Source organism: Elephantulus edwardii, unplaced genomic scaffold (genome assembly GCF_000299155.1).
Source record: "Elephantulus edwardii isolate Elephantulus edwardi_28Jun2011 unplaced genomic scaffold, EleEdw1.0 scaffold00175, whole genome shotgun sequence".
Lineage (NCBI taxonomy): Eukaryota > Metazoa > Chordata > Mammalia > Macroscelidea > Macroscelididae > Elephantulus > Elephantulus edwardii.
Genome location: NW_006399925.1, coordinates 1,689,318 through 1,708,186, shown reverse-complemented (window position 1 = coordinate 1,708,186; position 18,869 = coordinate 1,689,318). Strand labels below are relative to the sequence as shown.

The 18,869-nt window shown below is 40.7% G+C and overlaps 1 protein-coding gene across 1 annotated transcript in view; it reads left to right on the top strand.

The window, feature by feature from the left end:
* RNF144A (ring finger protein 144A) overlaps positions 1 to 18,869 on the top strand; it is an 82,364-nt gene that overhangs the window by 56,134 nt on the left and 7,361 nt on the right. The window contains exon 6 of the mRNA XM_006895732.1: positions 5,060 to 5,149. Within this exon, the coding sequence (XP_006895794.1) occupies positions 5,060 to 5,149 (90 nt within the window). The remainder of the gene's footprint in view (positions 1 to 5,059; positions 5,150 to 18,869) is intronic.

Genomic DNA, 18,869 nt, shown 5'->3' with positions numbered 1-18,869 from the left:
TTATCACTTCTCCTTCTTCCGCACGTAGCCAGGCCTCACCCCCTCCTGGACCATCTCATTGGTGCAGCCCGTAACTCTTCCCTCTCTTGGCCTTTTCCCTGCTTTTAACAACAAATGCTGCCCTCACATTTACTGCTTCCACTAGAAAGGACATGTGCCATGTCTTTTATTATTCTTTTTCCAAGTAGGTGCATAATTCATGTTTATTGAAGTAATTATAATGTGCCTGCATGGTTTCATTTATTTCTACATTCCTATCTTTTTGTGATTCAGGCACTGTTTCTGTCAAGGAGGGAATTATTATTTCCTTTTTGACAAAGAGATCTCGGATATTAACAGTCCTTCCTAAACGAATCTGTGAGGAATGGAACCAGCATCCTCCCTATGATCTGTCACACACAAAGGAAGCCGTCATCTTTATGTTAGACCGTGCTGCTCTAAGCCAGGCTTAGACAGGAAATGTTGAAACCTAAAAGTACTTGAACTCTTCAGAGGAATTTATTTTTATCTTCTAACATGTTGCTCACTGTAGCTTTCTATAGCATGCTCTATTGTTTCTGGTTCCACAAAGGAGCCTAATGCAGTTTCTCTGAACAATAGAGAGGAGAGATATCCTTTCGCCGCTATGCATCTAGACTCCTGGTCGACCTTAGGGTTGTTATGCCGCAGTGTTTTATCAACAAATATAAAATCACAATTAAGGTATTTATATGTTAGAAAACCATAGGAGAGTACTTTGGTCAGGGCTTAAGAAGGGTTCCCGGGTAGTGCAAACAGTTTGCATTCTCTTAACTCAGAGGGAGCTCTGGTGACTTAGTGCATAAATAGTTGCCCTGCTAATCCAAAGCAGGTGGTTCGAATCTACCAGCTCCTCTGTGGGGAAAAGATGAGCAATCTCCCCCTGTGTGATTTACAGCCCCTGTAAACCTGCTGGATGGTCAGCTGTGTGTCGAGTGTGACTCAGTGGCACACTACAACAGCAGCAAACCAAGAGCTTAGTAATTCAAACCTGTCTTGTGTGACAAGAAAGGCTTAGTGATGTACTCCCAAAAAGAGTATCGCTACGAGAGCCCTATGGAGAAGTCCTGCTTTATTCAGAATTTACTCAATGGCAACGCGTGTTTGACTTTGGTTTTTAAGAAAGATGCCTTAAGTTTTTATTGTGTTCAGATAGCGTAGATGAGATCTGTGGCTCTTTGGACTAGATGCAGGGGCTGTGGAGACGAGTGACTATAACACCTGCCTGCCCTGGAGGAGGCTTGTGTTCGCTTCATGGCGAGTAGCCTAATAACAGTGACCACTGTGCCTTGTGAAGAATGCTGCAGTGGCGGTGGGTACAATGCCTGTTGCCAACCCGTGGGGGCACGCAGGCTCTGGGTCTAGAGGAAGCGGTTAGGATGGTGATGTCAGTCAAGGAGTTGAAGATGTATGAGTTCACTTGGGAATGGAATGTACTGAGGCAGGTAACTTGGAAAGAACTGTTGTTGTTTTGTACCATTGAGTAGATTACAACTCATAGCAACCCTTTGAACCACATATCTGAACTTTGCCTTATCCTGGGGACTTAGTGGATGAGGAGTTGTACTATCACCCCAAAGAGAGGCAGTTCAAATCCTCCAGCTGCTCCCAAGGAGAAAATTGAGCACATAAGATCGCTATGAGTCGCAAATGACTCGATGGCCCATAACAACAACAACCACAAACTCCTGTATGTTTATTAGCCTTTGAAAAGCCACTAAAAGATCAAGGGAGAGTCAGTTCTAATGTCACAGCTATGTTGTTGTTGTGTTAATTCATAAAATTCTGTTGTTGTTATGGGCCATGAAGTCAACTTCCACTCATTGCAACCCCGTGAACAACAGATCCCGGCCTTGCCATTTTCTCAACCATTCTCATGATCTCTACCATGTCCAAGCCCATGGTTAATAGTCACTATGTCGGTCCATCTTGTTGAAGGTCTTCTTCTCTTTGATCTAAGCATGATGCCTTTGTCCAAGCACTTATCCTTCCTGATAATGAATACAAAGTGTTTGAGGTGAAGTTTTACCATCTTCCAAAGAGCATGAAAGTGTGCAGCATACTCTTGGGTCTCCTCAAGAAAAAGACTGACAATCCACTTACAAAATGGGCAAAGGACATGGCAAAAATTTTCACAGAGGAAGATATTCAAATGGCCAACACAACCATGAAGAAATGCTCAAAATCACTGGCATTAAGAGAGATGCAAATCAAAACCACAATGAGGTACCATCTCACTCCAGTAACAGTGGCAAAGTTTAACAGGACAGCAAGTAATAAATGTTGGAGAAGACATGGCAAGATAGGCACTGTTATATATTGTTGGTGGGATTGTAAAATGGTACAACCATTCTGGAAGGCAGTTTGACACTTTCTCAAAAAGCTGAACGTAGAAATTCCTTATGACCCAGCTATCCCACTGCTTGGAATATATGCCAAGAAAATGAGAACTGAGGCACAGAGACTTGTACACGAGTGCTCATAGCAGTGTTATTCACCATCACATGAACATGGAAAGAGCCCAGATGTCCAACCAAATCAAATGGATTGAGAAATTATGGTACATTCACACAGTGGAATACTACACAACATACAGGAGCAATGATTTTGTAAATTACTACCTAACTTGGGAGGGACCAGAGAGCATTGTGTTGATTGAACTAACTCAGTCACATAAGGGCATAAGATACTGTATAAAACAGTTATTGTAGGATGAGTATGAGGATCCAAGGCAGGGGAGGGGGTGAAGATGATAGAAGTAGAGAAGTGAGGATGGCTTGGGCAGGGAGTATTGTTAAATATAGAGTCACACAATTTGATGGGTGGAGGTGGTGAAGGGAAAGGGAAAGATCCGATGTGAAAAACAATGTATTTGAGCTTTGTAAATAAACCAGTATAAAGTGTAAAAAGAAATAAAATAAATAACACTGTTGTTGGGTGCTCTGGCAGGTTTTCAGTGGCAATCAATCCCACAGGAGTAGATTGTGCATCTTTGTTCCTTAGAGAAACTGGTGGTAGATTCGTACCTTATGCCTTTGGGTTGGCAGTGCAATCCCTTACCGCCAAGCCACCAGAGCTCCTGAAGGAGCAGTAGACATGGTAGATTAAAAGGGGCACAGAGTTATAGATGTTCTAAGTGTGACCAGAAATATTAAACAGAAAATTGGGGCTTGGATGACGGTTTTAGTGTGCCAACCTAAGACATTAAGACTTCAACACAGGGGACACAGTTTCCCGAGCCCTGACCAAGAAGGAGGTGAATCCAAATGACTAATGAAAGCTTGTCAAGTGGGCCCTACACTAGATCTACTGTGTTAATATCTGTAGGATGCATCCTAGGCTTCACATATTTTATAAATTGCTCAATATTTCTAATGTTGAGCCAGGTTTGTCACCTTAGTGGGCTTCATAAAATGCACAATGCAACATAATTTTGTTTATGGTTAAGACACACAAGTGAAATAGTCTAAGAGAGGTAGTTGTATGTGCATTAGTGCCAGTGTAAAAGAAAGTACAGTTTAGGCCTTAGTGAAACCGAGTTTGTAACAGAGAGAAATAGCCTCACAGAAGAGAAATACTAAGCCGGGAAGAGAAATTCCTACCTTTCTACTTACATATGAAGAATCTAGGTAAAGGGATGAAGGTATATCATGGTGTACTGGGACTTTCACTTTCAGCAAAGGCTTTGTGCAATTCTGCCATCACTAAGTCAGAATTTAATGACACACTTCTACACATCCAGGCCTCACAAGATGTGATCTTAAAGAATCAGTAAATGTAAAATTAGTACCATCCATAAGATAGGACCGACAGCTGGTTGCCACTAAACAATGTGGGTCTCTCATGGTTGTTTGTAAGGACCCAATGACAGCTCACGTCCAATTCCCTCAGTTATCAGAAGAGTGACATCCTGTTCTCTCAGACACATTGGGTCCTGTGTTTAGTTTGTTCTTAAAAGGAGGCTGTGTGTTTACAGCCAGAGTTAAGTGCACACAACATCATCAGCAACTTCCTTTGCACTACTTAACTATTTCCTCTAGTTTACAATTGGATCGGACATTGCCACTTCCTGTTCATAAAGGAGCGGAGGGTTTTGTATGGAAAAAACAATTCACCACATGTTTTGCAGATGTGTGCTGTGTGTAAAACACAGAGAAGGGGAATATAAAGGCAATGACAGAAATATGATGGTGTTCACTTCAAGGAACCGACAGTCTAGTGAAGTCTAGTCATGTGAAGGTTCCTGAAAATCAAGGTAGAGTGTTAGGACACTATGTGAACACCTGGCTATAGTACTTCTGTGAGCGTCCTGAAGGGGGTTATGAATTACTTCTGGATAATTGGGGAAAGTATAGGTAGAAGATGATGCTTGGGATAGCTCTTGAACAGCTCAAAAAGAATTTTTGGTAGTCTGAGCTGAGATGAAGCTCTTTTCAGGTGAGAAATTTGGTACTAACCGAGAAGGATGGGCAGGAGATAAAATTACCTAACTCTGGCAGGGGTGTTGGTGATGGTGGTTGTGGTGGTGGGGGTGGTGGTGATGGTGGTGTAAAAATCCTGCCAATATAGTTCAGAAGATGCAAAAGCAAAAAAGACTTGACTTGAATAAAATATAACCGGTGGTCAGGAAGAGCATTTTTGGAGTAGCACGAGCCTCTGACCTACTTGTGCAGAAGTCCTGCATCAGCACAAGATTTTTTCCTACAAAATCAAGAGACAGCTGCCTGCCAAGTGAGGCCGTCACAGGCTGAGGATTGAAATCTGGTGCAGGCCGCCCTCTAGTGGCCGCTCTGCACCTTCCACTCTGACTGGAGGGTGGAAGGCAGAGGAGGGCGGAATGCACCTGGACCTAGGACTCTGGCCTCTGCCCCCGGGGTGACCCTTCCTGGAAGTGTTTGTAGGTGAATGTTCACTCTTACATGTCACTGTATTTTCACATCTATCTTGAGCATAAAAAAGGAAATGTCGCTCAAGGGTGGAACATGGACATAATGGAGTAGAAATATTACACTCATTTTTGCTCTTTCTGTGCATCTCACAGGATGATTTCCTCTTGATACATTATGATAAAGGCCCCTGCAGGAACAAGCTGGGCCACTCCAGAGCTTCTGTGATCTGGCATCGGACACAGGTAGGTGGCGGTTCTCCTAAGACTTTGATCTCAGGAAGTGTATGTGTGCATGTGTGTGTACAGACATTCAGATGCATATGTAAAAATCCCGTGTTTGTGTGTGTAGTTGACAGACAACATGGAAATTGGTTGAATATCTGCTTTTTTAGAGAAATTGAGCTAATAAACATAGTTCCTAAGGATAACATTTGAGGCAGGAATAATGTTTGCTGGTCTAACTGAAGTTAAGCAAATATGTATTGTATAAAACACATAAAATTTTTAGCATTAGGCTTTAGATTACTTGTACCTTTCCCATGACCTTGATAATGATCTCATTTATATGTTTAGTTCATCCTTCCACAACACTTAATTAAGAGAATTCAAGAGAGGACCTGAAGTAAGCAATTTTTGACAATAGAAAATAAGAGAAGAATGGGAGGGGAGTCAGGGGTATAATGTCTGTGTAGATTGTAGAGTTTAACTTGGGCCTCCATTTAACATTTATTTATATTTTCAGCACATATTTTTTTCCCCTCCTGTATCCTAGGCAACAATCCAGGAGCTGGAAATATACCAGTGATTCACATAAATCTTTGTCTTGTGGAATTACCTTCTAAACCATCTACTCCATAATTAGTGAGCCCTGGTGGTCCAGTGGTTAAGCTTTAAGTGGTTATCCAAAGGAAGTTAGCAGTTCTATTGGCTGATCTGTTGAAGAAAAATATGATCTGCTTCTGTAAAAGTTTGTAGACCTGGAAACTCAGCAGGCCACTTCTCTATCCTCTAAGATTTTTCTAAGAATTGACTCGAAGGCAGTGACTTTAGCAATGATAATGATGGTGATGGCTAACGGTGTGATATGATGGGAGAGAACGGTCATCGATTGTGTTCTTGATTGAAGATGATGCCTTTGGCTGAGCCCTGGAGGACAAGGAACTTCTCTGTGAGTTTGTGGAACCAGACTGAGGAGAGTATTCTAGCCAAAGGGACTAGTTAGAGCAAAAGTCTAGGCATAAGGTAACAATTTTAAACCATGGTATGCTGACTATGGTATCAGAGGTCAGAACTCATAGTGCTTATAGATGATTTACCTAAGTAAGAGTTTTGATTCTGGGTAAAGCTGTTGGAGATATTATACTGTTATGTGGTTATGTGCCATCAAGTTGACTGCAAACCATAGTAACCCTATGCACAATAGTTCTGAACCCTGCCCTATCCTGAGCCATTCTCATTGTCTCTCACACACTGACTCCCATTACCATATCAGTTCATTTCATCCAAGATCTTCCCTTCCTGCACTGTCCCTCCACCCTTCCAAGCATGATGTCTTACTCAAAGAATTTGCCCCTTCTGGAAACATGCTCAAAATATATGAGATGGAACTTTAAAATTCTTGCCTCCGAGGAGCAACTTGGCTTCATCCTCTCCAGGACAGGCCTGTTTGTTCTCTTGACAGTCCATGATATGTTCAGTACTCTTCTCCAGCACACCTCAAAGACATTGATTGTTCTCTCTAATAAATAGCAAGTAACTGAATACCATCACCTGAATGGTGTATGCCTGAGTCTCTAGCCTGACATTGTTGCTCTTCAGCACTCTGGAGAGGTCCCTGACAGCAGATTTTCCCAATGTAATTAATCCTTTGATTTCCTGACTGCTGGTGCCAAGAGTGTTGATTGTGGGGCCAAGCAAGCTGTAATTGTTAACAATCTCAATCTCTTCTCCATCCATCATGGTGCTGCAAATTGGCCCAGTAGTGAGAATCTTTGTTTTCTTGATGTTGAGCTTCAATCCACATTGAAGACTGAACTTCTGTAGCAAACACTTCAGGTCCTTCTCAGTTTCAGAAATCAAACTTGTGCCATCTATATAAAAAAGGTTGTTGATGAGTCTTTGTCCAGAAGTCTGCAAAAGCTCACTGGTTGCTTTGTGCCCAGAAGAGGGTCACATTTATTCTCTTATCTGAGTTAGGTACTATCATCCCATCTTGAAAATAGATCAAAACTCAAGGCGGTTGCCTAGAAATTGGGAAAGTGCCACCTAAACCATGCTTCCTCAGTAGTCCTAGATACAGAACACGTGACAAAGCTGATAAATGTCCGTCCACAGCAGAGCCTTGCAGACTTTTTCAGTGAAAGGCCAGATGGCTTTGTGGCTTTAAGATCTCTGTTTCGACTACCAACTCTTCCTTATAACAGCTATTCCTAAGTAAACAAATGAATGTGGCCCAATTCTGATACAACTTTGTTTACAAAAACAAGTGGGGAATTTGGTTGTGGTAATGTTCACACAACTATATGACTACATTAGAAAACATTGCATGAAACACATTCATTGGGAGAATTTTCTGGTATGTGAATTATATATACCTCAATACAACTATTTTAAAAAACATACTAGATTTGGCCCAGTGGCCATAATTTGCTGACTCCTGGCCATGAAAGTTGATTTTTGGTACATGTTAAGTTGCTCCTTCTTGCCAGCATGCACAGCTTCAAAGTGTACCATCAACACCATGTTCACACAAATAGTGCGGGGAATTGTAATGTGACTATATTCCTGTTCTACAACTTCAGGAAACCACTCTTCTTTTTCTTTTTTTCCATTTTTTAAAATTGAGATTTTAATGAAAGTTTATAGAGAACTTGGGTTTCCCTTGATTCGTTGTTGCACGTTTTCCTCCCTGCCTCCTCCCAGTTGGCTTTTTTCTTTGGAAAAAAAATTATTTCATTGTTATATAGTGTCATGCCCCTCCGTCCACTTTACTATGCAGCTCTTATTCTGGACTCTTGTCATGCCAATAGTACTTAATCATATATTCCTTTTATACAGTTCTCTCCCTCATCTGTTTCAATGCCATGTGCATTACTTATCCCCTCATTTCTTAGTTTTCCCCTCGCCCCCATGTCAGTCCTGTTTTATAACAGTGGCATTAGGTAGTATTTGTCTTTTTGTGACTGAAATATTTCACACAGCATAACACCTTGCTTGAACATGAGTGGGTACTAAAAGAAAAGGTAAATGAGAAAGTTTCTTAGAACAAATGACAATGAAAACACAATTTAACCAAACCTCTGGGAAGCAGCCAAAGTAGTAATCAGAGGTCAGTTTATAGCAGTAAGCAAACACATTAAAAGACAAGAAAATTGACCATTGACTCTCTAACCTAATCTCTTAAACAAATTTAAAAAGAAAACCCAACACCCTCCAATAACCCAAAATTATAAAAATTAGGGCAGATAAATAGAAAACAGAGAAACAGTTGAAAGATCAACAAAACCAGTAGTTGGTTCTTTGTAAAGGTCAATAAAATCAATAAACCATTAGCAAAACTAACAAAAGAAAAGAAGGAAAAAATACAAATAATTTGAATAAGAGATGAAATGGTCAATGTCACAATGGAACCAACTAAAATTAAAAGGTTAACAGTGGAATATTCTGAAAATCTATATTCAAACAAATACTAATGTTGCAAGGAGGGACAAGTCCTTGGAAAGGGATGTCATTTTGGGGAGGGTGAAGGGACAGAGCATGAGAGGAAAACCCTCGATGAGATAGATTGACTCAGTGACTGGGGTAACTGGAATAGGTGTGTCAGAAACAGTGAGATTGATACATGTGAGAACAAGGTTGAGAGCTGTTATTCATAGGGTCTCTGTGAGTCACAGGTGACTCAACAGCACATAATAATGACAGATGAAATGGACAAAAATATAGAAAATCACAAACTACCAAAACTGACACAAACCAAAATTGAACATCTGAGCAGATTGATTACAAAAGAAGAAATTGAAAAGGTAATAAAACAACTTACAGCCAAAAAAATAACAACAACCCAACACCAACAAAAAACACCCCAAAACAAAACACTGGACCAGATGGTTTTACAAGTGAATTTTATCAAACATCAGAGAACTATCACCAATTCTACATAAACTTTTCAGAAAATAGAAAAATATGGAATTCTCCCAGACTCATTCTATTAAGCAAACGTATCCTTGATACCAAATCCAGGTAAAGACACCACCAAAATAGTCCAATATCTCCCATGAACATAGATGCAAAAATCCTGAATAGGTATGCAAGGATAGTTCAACATGGGAAAAACATTCCATGTAATTTATCACTTTAATAAAGCAAAGAACAAGAACCACACATTCTATCAATTTATGCAGAATAGGCCTTTGACAAAGTCCAACACCCTTTTCTGATTATAACACTCAACAAAATAGGGATAGAAGGGAATTTCTTCAATGTAGTAAAAAGCATATATGCAAACATTGTTCTCAGTGGAGCTTGAAGATTAAAGATATTCCCTTTGAGAACAGGAACTAGGCAAGGATGCCCACTATCACCTCTCCTATTCAATATTGTATTCTCTTTCTTTTTCCTTATTTTATTTTTGGTGTTATGTTGTTATGTTGCTGTGTGCTGTGCAGTTGGAACCGACTCATAGCTGACCCTCCAGTGGATTTTCAGAGGCAGTTAATTACACAGAAGGAGATTGCCCATCCCTCTTCCACAGAGCAGCTGGTGGACTCAACCCTGTTGCCTTTGGAATTGCAGTGGAGGTTTTGACCATTAGGCCAACAGACCTCCCTGTTGTTGTATACCACCAAGTCAAAATCAACCTATAGCTGACCCTTCAAAGGGTTTTCATAGGCAATTAATTGAATGGAAGGAGATTTTCCATCCTTCTCCTGTGGGGCAGCTAGTTAATTTAAACCACCGCTTTGGTCTTACAGCACTGGTTCTTAATACTAGACCACCAGAACTCCATAGAGCTCCCTATATTGTTGTTAGGTGTCATCTAGTTGAGTATGATCCCTAGTAACCCTATGAACAACAAATCTGAACCCTGTCCTATCCTACACCATCCTTATACTTCCTAACACACTAAAGCTCAATGCAGCAGTCACTGTGTTTATCCACCTGGTTGAGGGCCTTTCTTTCCTTTAACGACCCTCTGCCTTTCAGAGCATCACAATGCCTTTCCAAGGAATAGCCCCTCCTAGCAACATGCCCAAAGTATGTACAGGGAAACTTTTGTCATCTTTGCAGGGAAACTTTTGTCATCTTTGCTCCAAAGAGTACCCTGGCTGCAATTTGTCCAACACATATTATTACCTCCCTGTAATAGGAGTGTATCTATCAATTCACGGGCATCCTCCATTTGCACAAAGTATAGTGGAAAGAGTTACACATATGTTAGCAGAACCTTTGTAAGTTAGAACAAGTGGAAAAGTGGGGATAACATACTCAACTCTGGAATTTTACACAGCAAAACTGAGTACCAGAATGGAAAAAGTGACTAGCCCAAAACATTGTGATTCTTAATTCCTGCATGTTGCCAGGAGGGACCAGTCCTTGGAGAAGGACATCAGTGCTTGGAAGGGTACAGGGCCAGGGCAAGAAAGGAAGGCCCTGGAGGAGATGGATTGACTCAGTGGCTGGGGTTGGGGCATTAGGTGTGTTGGAGACAGTGAGATTGTCTCAGGATAGAACAGGGTTCAGAGCTATTGTGCATAGGATTTCTCTGAGTCACAGGTGACTTGATGGTACATAACAATAACAACAAACTTCCAGAGAGCTCTGGTGGCCTAGAGGTAAGAAGCAGCACTGGAGTATCAAAGGCACAGGGTTTGAATCTACAAGCTGCTCTGTGGGAGAAAAATGGGCAACCTCTCTTGTGCCATTAACTGCCTCTGAAAGCCCAGCGCAGGGTCAGCTATAAGTCGGCTTTGACTCGATGGTATGCAGCCATCACAAACTCCTAGAACATATTGGCTTAACCCATAAGCATTTCTTTTGCTCCTAAACCTTGTGTCTGGGGAAAACACACACACCCTCACACACTCCACTTGAGAAAAATAACTTGCTCCTGTCCACTTGGTGTTAACAAGGGCAACCCAAAGGCTAGGATTAAAATAGCTGGACAGTCTCTTCACTCAACTATTTTGTCATTGATCCTGACTTTGAATAGGATCTTAAAGCTGTCAGCCTTACCCTGATCCCTCCAGGTGTCCTGACATTCCTATCAACATTGCAGCTCCCTTCCAAGGCCATCAGAAGACAAGACCATGGTGTACAGTATCACTTCTTCTGACTTTGCTTTGGAGTCACCCAGCATAACTTGCGCCACATTTTACCGTTCAGAGTGTGTCATATGTTCATTTGGGGATTGTTGCCTGCACTGAATCCTGAGCACCTCTGAAAAAGGGTCGTTAACAGAAGAAAGCATTTGAGCAACAGTGACACTTGAAAGCATAGACCTTACTCTCCAATGTTTTTGAGGAATATGTTTAAAAACACCTTTCAGCTCAGCTTCATGGACAGCAAGCTTTTATGAGTCCCAATTCCAAGCTAGGCCTTGGGAACACAAGGATGAAGAAAGCATTCTTTCTGACCCCGAGGAACTATCAGTCCTGGAAGAATTTTACTATAAAAGTGGAGCTCAGTGTCTCTCATTATGGTCTGAGGAGCTTACTGAGACATAGGAGAGTGAAAATTATACACAGAACAGTAAGAAAGTGCTTTTAATAGGTTGCAAAAGTATAAGCAAAACAATGTTGACATGTGACCGGAAAGTGAAGGTGGTCTCTCTCTCTCTCTCTCTCACACACACACACACACACACACACTCACTTTGTTAAATGTGTGAAATACAAAACACTCATTAGTGGAGGGGAAATCCAGTTGCTTGATACTTATTAAGGCTTATTATGAATAGTAACAATCTCTACCTAAGTGGATATTCATTTATAACCTAAAATGAAATAAAATACAAAAAAAACAGTTGCTGTCAAGTCAATTCTTGAGGACCATGCATGTGTGGGACAGAACTCTACTTTCAAGGGTAGGACCTTTCAGAAGCTGATCACCAGGCCTTTCTTGCAAGACAGCTCTCGGGTACTTTGAAACAATTTTGGAACAATTTCAGTTAATAATGGAGTTCTTAACCATTTCGGGTACTTTGAAACAATTTTGGAACAATTTCAGTTAATAATGGAGTTCTTAACCATTTGCCCCACCCAGGACTCCTGCTAACAATGCATTGGTCCATTTTATAACCACAGACTAAAATGAAATATAGGATGCTACTACACCTGAATGCACTGTTCATTTTGTTTGTTCATTTCTAGAAATGAAAGTCTCTGCTTCCTGTGTGGTTCTTCTAGTCTGAGTTCAAAGCTACACACCCATTCCATTTCCCCTTTTAACAGGCTTCTTGCTTCAAATGTGCTTATCAGCAGACTGGATCAGGATTTTATAAGCTGAGCCTTTCTTAGTATCTACTGAAAATGATTTTAAGCAGAAATTTAAGAGACATTCTTCTCTTCCATTGGTTTATTCAATAAATGGTCATTGAGTGTGTACAAAGAATCAAGGAGGTGTTAATATCCAACGGGATATTAGTCAGGAGACTAAGGTGTGCCTGATCCACTCCGTAGTCTTCACAGTTACATGATATGCATCAGAAAGCTAGACATTGACTAGGGAGGATAGAGAATTTATGTCTTTAAGCTGTGGTCCTGGGATTGCAATGCAGCTTCTTGCCACTAGGCCATCAGTGCTCCCTTGAACGGTGGTTCTGGAGAAGAGACAGGAGAAGAAACAGGTTCATCCTGGAGAGGGTGAAACCAGGCTACTCCTTGTATGCAAGGATTCTGAAGCTTCATCTGACATACTTTGGGCATGATGCAAGGAGGGACCAGTCCCTGGAGAGGGACATCTTACTTAGAAGGATGGAGGGACAGCACAAGAGAGGAAGACTCTAAATGAGAAGGATTGATTCAGTGACTGGAGTAGTGAAGGTAGGTGTGTTAAAGACAATAAAGTTGACACACAATAGAGTAGATTTCAGGGCTATTGTACATAGGGTCATTATGAGCCACAAGCAACTCAATGGCACATAAAAACAACATTCAGCTGCTCTAGAATGGTGTTCAGAATCCAGTGTGGTGTTGGTGTGTGTCTTTGCAAGCCCATCTTTCACTGCTTCTGTTGTGTCAGAAACCTACTGGACTGAAGGTCATAACTATTGATCCCTCACCTTCCTGCCTCTGCTTTTCTATATAATCACCTTGGCCTCTTGGCCTCTGTTACCTTCTCTTTACCTTTATTTAGTTTTTCTCTTCACACACAGTTCTGCCTTTAAAGCTTAACTTAGGTGTAATGCTCTACATGACGTCTTGATTCTTACCTAAAAACGGAGCCCTTCCATCTCAGATCTCACAGGTCCTTCAACAGTCTTCTTGAATCCTCTAACTTTTTACTGCTATTTGCACTTTTTTCTTTTGCCCCTATGTGGTATCTATTAAAATAGACAAAAATGTTCTTGAGAGGAAAAGTCTGTTTCCCTCAAACTAGGAACATATTTTTGGTCCTGGTCTTGTACCTGAGACATAAAGATGCTTAAGAAATACAGATCCCGTTGCTTTTGGGTGCTGGCAGTTGGATTCTGACGGAGATAGTGATTCGATATGGCAGAGTACAACTGCCACATAGGATTTTATTGCCTGTAGTCTTTAGCAAACAGGTTTACCAGACCTGGCTGGGTTTGAACCACCAACATTTTGGCTCACATTCACACTCTCTTTCATTTCCTTTGATTCAGAACCAAGTCCTAGCCGACCTTCCAAGAGGTTTTCAGAGAGTGTAAATTGCATGGGGATAAATTCCCCCAAAGGAATTGGTGGATTTGAACCACTTGTCCTTGTGATGGGAGCAAAAATTCCTTCCGAGCTACCAGTGCTCTTCAGTTGAATGTGATCCCACTGCTGCTGCCGTCAGGCTGTCTCACTCATAGTGACTCTTTATCAGATTTCTTAGGCTGTTAATCTTTAGAGACAAAGCTCCTTCACCATTTTTTGGTGGAAGAGCTTGTGGATTCAAACTGTCAGCCTTTCACTTATGCTTTTTATAACATAATTAATCACTCTGCCACTGGGCTCCAGCCTGAACGTAACAGCTAATAATAATAATTATTATTATTATTATTATTATTACTATTATTATTATTATTATTATTATTATTTTACTTTCCATGTTATTTGCTGCCTTCCTTTGTAAAGCCAGCTGTTTCAGAAGAAACCATTTTCTTTGATCTTTGGACATTATCTTCCCATTTGCATCAGTAAGGACAAGAAGAAAAGTGTCCCCATGCCCCCTCCCATTTATCCATGTTCTCCTGGTATCGTGGAAGAAACACTTTATTTTTTCAGCTTCTTTCTAATGAAGGCATATTAGAAGTAGATGAGATGGAGTTTGATTTTGTTAATATTCAAGAAAGAAAGTAAAGCTGGAGGCAATTAAAGTAGTGATAATCCTTTTCCTTCATCCCTAGGAAGAGCAAAATTTTCAATTAAGAAAGGTGGTGTCTGTGCTGGCAGCAACTATCATATGGGGAAATAACATAGCAGTATTAGTAGCAAGAGACATACACGCTACGGTTTTAATGGTTGCTTAACCTGCGTAAAAAATCCCTGACTTTATTTGGACTCCTCTTTGCCTGCCTTTTAAAAATGGGTCTATGTTAAAAGCAGGTCTTCTGAGGTCTCCTGATGGGTTTTCTTGCTTTCATTGGTTGTCCTCCTACCTTCTCTGTCCTCTATGTTGCTACAACATGGACCTTTTTATGTTCCCTGCATGCGACGCTTTGTTACATCTTCCCAAAGACCAAACTCTTTAACTTAACAGGTATTGGCTGCATACTTTCATGTGTGAGGCAGTAGCAATATAAAGCAAACTCATATGATTACAAGGCAGAGTGTCATTTTAGAAGCCTGAAGTATGTCTTGCTCATAATTGAGGCTGGAAGATTTGAGAAAAACTGTATAAAGAGTAGTAACTGAGAAAGGCCAAGCAGGTTCCAAATATCAGAGATTTCAGAGAGGGCATTACTGGGATAGGCAGTAACTTGAACAAAGGCTCAGGAGGGTGGCCATATGGGGCAGGCTGGGGAGCATATGGTGGTTGAGTGCAATTGATGGGAAGTCTGAGGAGAGTGAGTAGTGATTAGAGGGGCAGACTAGCCAATGGACTTCTGGGGAGTCATGCTGTATAAACTCAAGGGAGCTCTGTTGGCATTGTGCATAAGGAGTTGCTTACCAGCCCAAAGGCAGAGACTCTGGTGATTAGAATCCATCAATTGCACCTCAGGGGAAAGATAAACAATCTCCTCCTGTGTGATTTACTTCTGCAAACCTACTAAAGAGTCGGCAATGAATCGATTTCCACTCAGTGGCAGTGTCTATTGACTTGAATGATTTAGAGCACTAGGGAGCCACAAAAGGTTTTAGAGTATCAGAGGACGGAAGCATGCACAGAGACTAGTACTTGTTGACTTCTTATCCTGGTACTTCTAGCTTTCTGCAATCTTGCCTTTACTTGCTCATGGAACTTCATCTCTCTGCAAAGTGAGGAAGAGCCCAATTCTTAGTACCCTCTGTAAGTCTTCATCCCAACAGCTTTTCCTGCTCTATTTCCCCTGTTCTCATCTTCCTGTCTATTCATATCCATCCCATTAGGGAGCTCTGGTGGCTTAGTGATAATTAACTGCATGTCAACCCAAAGGCACATGGTTCAAATCTACCAGCTGCTTTGAGGAAAAAAGCAGTCAACTGCCCTGTGATTTACTCCCTCTAAAAACCTACTGGAGGGTCAGCTATGAGTCAATCCCTAATCAACGGTACACAACAACAACAACTCCCTCTCCTTAGCTATCTCTCACCAGTGTAACCATAGCATTTTCTAATAAGTGCATTTCAATCTTTTCTGTGATACATAGGTAGAAATGGCATCATGACCAGTAAACTATTTCTGCTCAACCCATTCTAAAATAGTTCTCATTCTGTTTAATAAAATCATAGTCTTGACCCCCTCAATATGTTCAGGATCTGTCCGATGGGTCAGCTGGGGTACCTTTGTTAATACTTAGTATACTAGGTCACTGGGGTATTATTTGTCAGATCATCAGATTTTGCTTGAATCAAAGTTCAAAAGTATTCAACAGTTATTATCTCAGTGAACTAGTGCCTTGAGATTTCCAACATTTGGGAGTTGTGATGGCCCAGTATAATTTGTTTGTTTTGCAAGATCCCTATTTCCTTTTTTGTCTTTAGAAACTGGTTGAAAATTACCCTAAGAAATTTTTGAGAGTTTCATTGTACTACCTGGAGGTACATGATTTTCCTAATTTTCATAAAAGTAAAAATATTATATGCCAAATATTTTTAACCTAATGAATTAGGCAGATAGACTTTTCTAACCAGAGAATGTACAGTGAATGGAAATATTATATGCCTTTGTCGTGTAACCGGTTTGCATAAATATGCTTTGTTCCAAATGATTTATCTTTTTTATTAAGTTATGAGTATCTTCTGCCTTTCCAAATAGGAATAAGAAACAGCAGAGATTTTGATGTCAAAGTCAAGAAAAATGTCTTGTGCAAAACATAGCGTCTTACTGGATGTATGAGGTGTGAATGCCTGTTACTCTCTCATCCTCTCCTCTGCTCTGAAGTGTTTGTCTACCTTAGGAGATCAGGGGTGGCACAAATGATTGAACACTGAAATATAAGCTAAAAGGTTGGCAGTTCCAATCCACCTCAAGCACCTTGAGCAGGTCTAGTGTTTCCTAGTGTTTAGCTTCTAAAACATTAAAGCCTTGAAAACCTCTTAGAGGTGTTCGACATGCCTACCAAGAGATCACCAAGACTCAGTTTCAACTTGATAAAAACTAGCATTCCAAAAATCAGCCATGATATATAAGAGATTAAAGCAGAAATCCTACAAATAAGAAATATTTAAAGTAAATACACATCCTTGGATGCCAACATCTGATAAGAGTGAGTTTTGTCCTACACTGACTCTTCATTCTCTTTTTTAAAATTTTTTTTTCTTTTATATTGGTTTGCATACAAATTTATATACATTGTGTTTCATTTCTATATTGTTTTTCACACATTCCTATGTTCTCTTTATTCCCTTTTAAACACCTTCTGTGTACTGATGCTCCTGAAATCTGTATTTTACCTTTTCCCAGAGACTTGGGCTTATGGATCAGCTACCTTCTTCATCATTAGCGAGACCTTCAGCCATGTCAAAAAAGGGCATGTGAATGTCCTACGTATTTTTTTTTCAGCCAGTCTTTCAGCCTCAATCTAATTTCATTAGGGTGTTCTGGTAGCTTAGTGTTAAAGAGTTGTTCTGCCAAACTAAAAGCACTCAGTTCAAATCCACCCACAGCTCCATGGGAAAAAGATAGGGAATTTACTATCTGTGAAAATCCACTAGAGGGTCAGATACTAGTAATTTCCAACTTGACAGTATTCAATGCTCCCTCAGCCTGTCTGATATTTCCTGTAAGATGCTGTCCTCATGGCCTTGTTGTATGTTTTTTTTCTATGATTTATTGTAACGAAGAGCAAGGGCTGTATGAGACGGCCATCTCTGATTTCTACTAACTCTGCAAAGGGGAACTGTCCTCATCAACAGCATCCACAGCACAAAACCAATTCCCTTGAGGTCAGACATTGTTCCTCACACGCCTGTGCCTCTTTCTACTCATCGCAACACCAATCTTACTGCTCTACTGGGTTCAAAACTTGTTAGAATAGCTCACAGACCACAAAATGAAAATAGGGAAGTCAAAGGGCTCTAATTCAGGTTGCTGGCAGGTACAGTTATTTAGGACAGCTTCCAAATGGAGCTCACAGGCTTTGCAAGGTCTTTAGGGCAAGTGTTACAAAGCTCCCAAAGCTGCCAAATATGGCCCTCAACCCATAGTCCTCAAAAACACTTGGACAAAAGGCTCATAACTCTGGTTCCTTGGAGTAGCAGTCTCAGGCTCACCTTTGTTTTATGTCAGGTCTCTGGTTCTCTAGGAAGCTGTAAGTAGTATGTACTGTCCTGTACATACTGCTCCTGAATGTATGGCTGGCATAAGAATCCCCTGTCCTCATGGGTGCACCCTGCTTGCCTGCTTTTTCTTTGTTAGTGGTAAGATTTTCCAAATCTGCTGCTGAATCTGCTCAATTTAGTGGTAAGACCACTAGCCTTGTGGATAGGCTAACACACCCTAGTTACATATCCCTGTCCATCCTCACGGCAAAGGCAAACTCAATGGCTAGGCCATTTTGATCAATAAACCATACTTAACACTGTGCTTATTTTTCTCAAATTATAAACCACTGTGGCATTATTAAACGCAAAAATCCACAATGTGAACCATGGTCTTTCCATGCTTAAAACTTTCCATTGGTCTATTGGTTGGATGAATGCTCAGCTTCTTATTAAAGCATCTAGAGCTCTCTTGATTTGGCCTCTGCTAACTCTGACTTTTTTGGCACTTGTGACTGTAACAGTGGTCTCAAGTACATCAGAGATGATGAGGATAGGATAGGATTCAGGTCAGCTGTTCAAGGGTCCCTGTGAGTCATACTGGACTCAGTAACACCTAACAGCTTAGGAACAACAGCTCTTGCTTGCCTCTCCATATCTAGTTAATTATGATCCCTGTAACCAACCCATTTCTTCTTCCCTTTTATTCCTAGTCTGAGAATCTCTTATAAACCTCAGTTCCATCTCTCTTTGGCTAACTCTTGCTTGATCACTTACCACCTCAGGGAAGTCTTCCTCAATGTCAGTATTCTGTATTTGTATTTTCTCAGAAATTCTCACCTTTTAATAATTATTTATGCCAGCATGTTGTCGTTGTTGTTGTTGTTGTTGTTGTT